At 44.0% G+C, this 8335-nt stretch overlaps 1 protein-coding gene across 1 annotated transcript; it reads right to left on the bottom strand.

Annotated features, from left to right (window-relative positions):
• Positions 1-4408: 4408 nt before the first annotated feature.
• LOC120722418 (alpha-1-inhibitor 3-like) lies at positions 4409-5061 on the bottom strand. The gene is made up of 3 exons (XM_040013413.1): positions 4914-5061; positions 4656-4843; positions 4409-4453 (listed from the first exon to the last, which is right to left on the bottom strand). The coding sequence occupies exons 1-3, from the start codon at positions 5059-5061 to the stop codon at positions 4424-4426; spliced, it is 366 nt and encodes a 121-aa protein (XP_039869347.1). The 3' UTR covers positions 4409-4423.
• Between the last annotated feature and the right edge of the window lie 3274 nt (positions 5062-8335).

The raw sequence follows: 8335 nt of genomic DNA, 5'->3' as shown, positions 1-8335 counted from the left end.
GACTAAACGTCAAACAGAAAACTGATTAAACAGAAGTGTGAGACGGTTGAGAATTTACGCCAGTGTCCTGTTATATTTTAGACAGCAAGGAGCAGACGGCCGGGTTTATTAAACTCCGCCGACACAGCGGTGACGCAAAGCTGAAGACCGTCCAATTTTCACAGCCGTGAAATTTCCGGCCTACTCGACCTTCTGAGGACCCGGCCCACGTAGACCGTGAAAGCCGGGTCCTCAGGAGGATGCAGCCCACGTCCCACGTCTTCTATTTAAATATGAACTGTGAACAACACGCAATCACCTGTAAATGGTTTGAGGCACACTGAGGCCACCTACAGGGCAGGTGGGGAACAGCAGGGATCTGAAATCATATGAGATGTTAGTGAGTGAGAAGTTAGAAAAAAAGGACTTAAGATGCTCTAAGTGATCAAAGTTGATCTGAAACAGAAAATAAATCCACTGATTCTTTGTAAAGTTCATCTGCTGCTCACATGAATCCTGTGATGAAAGATTTATTTCACTGAATGTTTCTTCAAAGCTCATTTCAACCTGTTGAAGTCATGAATGAAAGTGCAGACTGAGAGTGGATCACATGATGTTTAAGGTGTGTCATGTGACATGTTCAGTATTGTCACACGTGTCTAGATTGTCCCTGATATCATAACTGCTCAAACACTGATGATTATATTTGAAGAATTATTACTGATGGCAGCAAAGTTTGAATGGAGCTCTCTGTCTGTGCTGATTTGTCGCCCTCTGGAGGTCAAAGCACAAACTGCATGATGTCACTGTAACCACCACAGTGACAGGAAGTGTTTTTAAATGATGAAACATGTCAGTGATGCTGATAGTGTGTTCATCACAGACGTTCAGGCTTCATGTTGACATGAATCAAAGTGAAAGCAGAGAAACTGGAATGAATCAGGTGTTGTAGAAGATGGAGAAACAGGTTGGAGAGAGGATGCTGCTCCTTCTTTGAGATCAAACATGTCGGGTTGTTCACGTGCTGTCAGCATGATGCAAAGAAACCATGGAAACAAAGTGTGAGTGAAGTCAGTCCAAAGTAACAGAGTGAAGAGCAGCAGATGAAGCACAGAGGACACAAAAAGGAAGGAAAGAAGGAAACAAGGTCCATCTGTGTCCTTTCATACAAACAAGCATCAACATCCAGGACTGAAACGTGAATCCACATATTTATACACATATTTATTTAACGAGAATAAAACAAGAATATTTATAATCCATCAGTAATAATCAGGCCTGGGATCCTCCTGGTTACAAACAGGGTCCAGGACTGGGACACTCAGGTGGATCCTGCAGGGTCTGGTTCAGGAAAAGGTTTTAGTAGAAAGGTATGATTTCATTTATTTGAAGAGATCAGAGCATCATTCTGATTATTAAGCTTAAGTCAAATATACTAATGCGCACGGCGCCGTGACACTTAATGATCTGTTATTGTACATTTGTCACGTGTGTGTATTTGTTGTTGTATTGTTGCTGCCATGATGCATCACATGGGACCATCACACTACCACCACCATATGTGACTGTTGCTATGAGGCTCCTTTTCATTGATGCTGTGTTAGTTTCAGGTGTAACAGGACTCAAAGCTGTCAGAAAGCGTTTGTCTCATCAGTCCACAGAGTCTTTCCCAAACGGGACCATCAACATGTTGTTGGACGATGTGAGACCATCCTTTGTGTTCTTCTTGCTCTGCAGTGGTTTTCTCCATGGATTCTCTTTCTTATTGTTCAATGATGACCTTAACTGAGGCCTGCAGCTCTTTCATGTTGTTCTGGGCTCTTTGTGAGCTCCTGGATGTCGATGTGCTCTTGGAGTCATGTTGGTGGCCACTGGCTCCTGGGAAGGTTCCCACTGTTCCTCACTTTCAGCATTTGTATCTAATGGCTCTCAGCGTGGTTCAACAGAGTCCCAGAGCCTTAGAAATGGCTTTGAACCCTGTCCAGACTGACAGCTGGGACTCTGTCAGCTGATTGTGTAGATGGTGGCCTTATGTGTTGCTGTTTGACATCTTTCAGCCTGGTCACTTTCTCACACGGGTTCTGTAGAAGCTGATGAGTCTGTTGATCCAACAGGTCTTCTAGTATCAGGCTGAAACTGTTTGTCCAACTGAACCCAGCTTTAGAAACAAATGTGCTTCATCACAGCTCATCCATGATTGAAGCAGAGGGGCAGTTACTTTTGCACACAGCTCAGGTAGGTTGGGATCACCTTTGTGCCTTAATCAATGACATCATCATTTATTTACTTGTGTTATCTTTGTCCGACATGAACATTTGTGTGATAAAAACAGTCAGAAATGACTGAGTTAAAAGACTTTTTCACACCACTGTGTGTGATCGTCGCCCCTGGGAGAGTTCACTTATCTGCAATGAGAGGTGTGATCAACACGAGTGCACGAGTGTCACATGACTCAAAGCTGTGCATGCAGTTGCAAAAGGCTGAGTGCGTGCCATCAGCCTATATTCAGTCCTCACTCTGAGCCTCACATCTTCCTGCTGCTTCATGAGAGCAGAACTGAACTTCCTGGCTGTGGAAGATACGAGGAGGATCCTGGCGCAAGAAGCACAAATGGATGCAGTTTGTTTCCTTTTTACACTCAAAGTGACTAAGTCCAGATTTTCATCCTGCCTGTTATTAAACATGAATTATTTAGCCACGCTTTCTTCAAACTCTGAGGAATCAAAGTTAAAGATCAAAGTTGGTTCTTTGCATTGATGCTGTGAACATGAATGTGTGTGAAAGGTGTACATGTGTACTTGTGTGTTATTACAGCTTCTTACCTGCAGGTCACAGACAAACATGTATTGTGTCTCAGCCTGGTCACCTGACAGAAATATGTGGTAGAAAAACATGAAAGTGTCATTTCTGTGTGTCACTGATTGAAACATCAGCTTTTATGAACTGTTCAGTCTGATGAATCCTCTGAAGTGTGTCAGTGTGCTGTTGGAGTAAAGCTTAGTTAGACTTGGACCTGGTTGGTAGTCGTCACAGATCTGGACCACGGCTGGCTTCAGGTTGTCCACTGGGAGCTCCTGGATGATCTCTGTGGTTGATAGGTGTGTCCTTTGATAACTGGACGAGACAGAAACAATTGCAGACACAGTTTGTACCAAAGATCATCATCTGGTGTCCCCACTGTGGACTTCTCTGACCTCCTCTAAGGACACCAGAACATGATCTTCCTTTGGTCCAACACGACTCACCAGGAGACCTCACATATGTGAGGAGATGACATTATCACAGTGATCACATGACACACACGTGTTGGTAGAGTCTGTCTAATTACTCACACTCTGAGGAACATCCAGGACCACCATGTTTGTAGTTTTCTTCTTCCCACTGTAGCTGTGTTTGAACAGTGTGTGCACACATGCTCTTCATCACCCACAGTGCCTCCACGCTGGTACAGAGCTCTCCTCTTACCTGTCACATACTTACAGGGATGGATTTCCACAGTCAGTCTGGCTCTGGCAGAGTCACCTGTGGGCTCCACCTCTGTGTGGACTTTCACACTGAGAGTGGGGACATCAGCAGGTGTTGGGATGTTGTAGGCGGCACAAATCTGGGAAACAAACAGAACCAATCACAGCTCAGTGCAGCCTGCTGTCACTTTTCTACACCGTGACACTTTTATATTTATATCTCTTTATTTATCTCTTTAACTTAATATTTATCATCAATATCTGTGCTTCTCATTTCCTATCAGTGCTTGATGTTTGTTGTGTGTTTGCTGCTCCGGCAGCTCAGTTTCCCTCTGGGATGAAGAAAGTTTCTCTGATTCTCATGGAGACACAAAGTGACTTTATTGATTTTTAATTTAGTGTCAAACAGAATTGTACTGTGTGCAGTTCTTACTGTCAGCTCTAATGTTGTCTATGAAAACACATTTTTTACATGTGAAAATGCTTCTTTAGCGTTTTATAAGTACGAAGAAACAAAGAAAGCCTTTGTTTGACACCAACCAGGACCTGGTCACATGATGCTGTCACTGAGCTGCACTGAAGCACAGCAGCTTCACCTCCAGCCTGTATTTTCCTGACACGTCCTGCAGCGCCTCCTCCTGGTGGAGCAGTTTGTTGCCCTGATTTCCATCAAATGTCAGCTGACTGCTGGAGCCTGAACTGTCCCTGTGCTCCAACCTTCAGGACTGAACACCAGAGTGGAGCAGAGAGCCTGAAGAGCCTCCACTGTGTCCTACAGGATGGATTCATTTTGACATGAGGTTCAAACTGCCTGTGTCACTTCAACACACTCCCACAAAAGAGTTTGTAACCTTCACTTCCTGGTTAAATAAAGGTTAAACAGGTTAAACATGTTTAACAGAGATGATCTCAGAGAAACAAAGTAGAGAAATCACAGGTAGAAACTTACAGACTGCAGCTGAGCTGTTATTTACAGGCTGTTACGTGTAGTTGGTGCACAGAAGGCTGTTCTGTTAAAACAACACATTTTTAGACCAAAGTCAATGTCATCTTGTAAATAAAGAATAAAAACATCCCTGCCTGGATAAAACAAGTCTGCATATCTGAGAGAAAAGCAACAACATGAAAGCTTCAGGATTATTTCTCCTGATTTGGTCCAAGACTGTAGATGAACTCAAAGATGAGCTTCATGCTGTTCGGGTGGTGTCGTACCTGAGTGGAGGAGAAGCCTCTGTAATAGTTCTGCTGCCCAGTCAGCCACCTGATAATACCAGAGGCATATCCCAGATCCTCAGCAGTCGGGGAGGCGCTGAGTTTGGCCAACAGCACATAAGAACTGATCTCCACTGACAGGGAGGCTGATGTTTCTGCTGCTGTCTGAGACCAGTAGAGGAAACCTCCTACAAACACAATAACAGTCACAGTGATGCTAATAAAGCCTGAATGATGTCCTGCTAAAGGATAACTCACCTTCCCTCACTGCACCTGTGTCTAAGTGCTGCAGAAGGTGAGCGCGGGTCTCCACGTCTCCTGCAGGGTGAACACAGAGGCCAGCAGAGCTGTAGCTGCTGCTCAGGTCACTGAGAGACTCCTGGAGACAAGCCAGGCTCTGGATCATCTGGGATAATCGGCTGGGGGGGGGGGGCTGTAGATGCTGAGTCAAAGCTCAGTTCACTTTTCGAGTTCTTAAATCAGGGATGAAGAGGGATGAAGAGGATGGGCTCAGTGTTCGTTCAGCCATGTGACACTAATGCAGTACAACTATTACTGCTACTCATCAGAAAAGCTCAGCTGGCTGCCAGAGGAGCCCGACGTCCTTGTGCCATGTCTTTCTTAGCAGAATGGGAACAAGCCTCCCTCTCCTGAACTTGGATTTGAAGTAAACGACAGAGCATTTAACCTCAGCCTGTTCATAGTTACTCACTCTGTGCTGTTGCTGTGGTTTCTGATTTGGAGTAAAGTGGCTAAACTGTTATACATAAACACACGTCATTAACTTCAGAGCTGATGAGACCCTACGTGCATCAGATACTAGCACAGATGTTAGTGGGAGAAGCACTTTTCTGGTGTAACATCTGTAGAAATCTCAATTATTGTATTAACAGTGTGTTTTAGTTTGGTTTCTCTGACACATCATACACCTCAAAGATTGGTAATACCCTCACAGGTCACTTTGAACTTGGTCTGACCACAGTGTCATATTCTTCTCTAGAAAACTGACATTTAATGGCAGCTCTAAATAATTTTGATTGGACTAGCATACCATCCTATGATGACACTAATAAATGTTGTGATCTATTATACTCTGCTATCAAAGGGGTCTTGTCACAGTTTCAGAAAGAGAGCCATTTAAAGAAATGAGTTTATTCCTCGCCTTGAATTAATACTGAGTGTAAGCAGCTTGTGACACTATTATCTAATATCTACAACCCATGATCATCTGGATCATCACAGGATCCTTTAAAAGATCACAACAAAGAACTTTAATGGACAAACACAAATCTTCTTTCATTAAACCCAGTGTGAGAACAAAAGGAGGCAGAGTTCCTGATTCAGTGACTCAAACAACAAAGACAAAACTCCAAAACACAGACTTAACAATGTGGTGTATGCTGTACAGTGCAGCGAGGAATGTCCAGACCTCTACATTGGAGAGACCAAACAGCCACTTCACAAGCGCATGGCACAACATAGAAGAGCCACCTCCACAGGACAAGACTCAGCAGTCCATCTGCATCTAAAGGTCAAAGGTCACTCTTTCAAGGATGCCAATGTTCACATTTTGGACAGAGAGGACAGATGGTTTGAAAGAGGAGTGAAAGAAGCATCTATGTCCACTGTGAGCGACCATCTTTGAACAGAGGGCGGGGCTTACCACACCAACTGTCTGCCATCTATAATCCAGTTTTGAGTTCCCTCCCCAGACGCCTTAACGCCCACTCACATCCTGGGCCATCTGACCTCAGGAAATCACATGATAAGGTGGGGCCAGGTTTCACAATGAGCTCACCTGAAACTCTGGCTGATTGTGACCCACACCCGTTTTTTTTTTTTTTTTTTTTTTTTAAGTATTAGTTTGAAATAAGTATTCATAAAAAACATGATATTTGTGCCTTTCTGAATACCGTATTCAGGTTGGGCTCTACTCCTAGTTGGTGTCATGGTCCTGGGTCGGTGACCCAGCGCTTTTAGTTCGTTATCATTTTCTTGATGATGATTGTTTAAGTTCTATGTGTTATATTCAGTCTGCCTCTGAGTCTGCGTCTGTATCTGTCTGTCTATGGTGTCACCCCATCTGTTTGTGAATCTGTCTGTTTTGTTCAATGTCTTGTCTGGTTCCATGTGTCTGAGTTTCCTGTTTTATTGTGAAGGTCTGTGTCATATGTGAGTGTGCTCAGTTTATGTTTCCCCTGTCCCGTCAGCTCAGATTCCTCCCAGCTGTGTTGCCCTCCTGTCTCTCATCCCCTGATTACTGGTGTGTGTATTTAAGCCCTGTGTGTTCTCCTGCCTGTTGCCGGTTCGTCTGTGTAACTCCGCGTCAGTCTGTGTTCCTCGGTGTCCTGCTCGTCTCTCTTCCCTTTTTGTTTCATCTCAGGTTTGTCATTTAGCTTTCCCAGTTCAGGTCTTTAGTTTTGTCTTCTGTCTTGCCTGTTTTGCCTTCTCACCACTGTGTAAATAAACTCACCGGCATCTCATCCACTGCCTGCATCTTGGGTCCTTCTTCTAACTCCACACGGCTCGCCTCGGCAGCCGTAACAGTTTGGATCATTGTCCTTTGCTGATGCATGTATTGTGCAGCCATGAGGAGCCTTAATGATGCAGCTGCATTATTTATCCACCATAACAGAGGTTAGTGTTCAGCTCTGTCACCACTCTGGCCACATGTTGCCACACTTGTACTTCCAGCTCTGAGCTGCTGCTGCTGAACACGTTACTTTTGTACTTATGTCTCCAAGCAGCATCACAGCTTTCAGAGAAGAAAAGAAGCATTATTTCCTGATAATGTATGATGTGCTTGTACAAGATGTAAAAGACTGGTAGTTTGAGGAAATCCTTTCAAAAACATATTTTCTTGCACAGAGCAGTGAGCCTTCTTGGTTTCCTTGTAGATTAAAAACCGGATTGGAGTGATGAGGTACACGGTGCTGCACGGCTGTCTATGGGATGACCTGTACATCAGAACCACATCAGCCCAGTCCCAGACATCTACCAGCACAAGTACAGAGCCTTTATCTCACATGTTTGAGCATTCGTTCACCTTCATCTGTCTGTTCTTATTGGCGACTCTTCATCCAGTCCACCTTAAACACAGTGGGTGTGTTGCTGGGAATGGGAGTTACCTTATGGAGCTATTATTGCAGTAAAACTGTTTGTGTGTATTTCAGTCCATATGAATTCATGTAGCTCTGTGTGGAGATCCTTGTGTACATATTGAAACCTGTCTGTGTTCTCACTCAGCCAGGCTTTTCAATCGGCTGTTTTTGTTTTTTAATACGTGACCTGAGAAATGAGAAAGCTGGGTGAGTTTAACTATCACAAGAATGAAATGGTGCCAATGTAAAATCCTTGTATTCTGAGTAACTTTATGATTGGCTGCATGTGATGTGGGGACATGGGGCAATTCTAATAAAACAAACATAACTTAGGCTGCATGTAAATGGGCTCTGTGCAACTTTGAATCAGCTCCTGTTGGCCTCCAGGTTCTGGAAACACTTCCAAGCAGAGCTGCCGCTTTCCAGGCCGACTGGGAACAGTTCCCAAAGCAAAATCCATGACACATTTGGGTTACCTTCTCTACATGGGTGCCAACTTTCATTACTTTTCACTCATATTAGCGGTTTTTTATCTACTTTTAACCGGATTATTCGTCCAGAATTGCTGTGCGTTGCTGA

This window comes from Simochromis diagramma, unplaced genomic scaffold (genome assembly GCF_900408965.1).
Source record: "Simochromis diagramma unplaced genomic scaffold, fSimDia1.1 OVJJ01000635.1, whole genome shotgun sequence".
In the NCBI taxonomy this organism is placed as follows: domain Eukaryota; kingdom Metazoa; phylum Chordata; class Actinopteri; order Cichliformes; family Cichlidae; genus Simochromis; species Simochromis diagramma.
The sequence above is the reverse complement of the archived record's forward strand: the minus strand, read 5'-3'. Positions and strand labels throughout refer to the sequence as shown.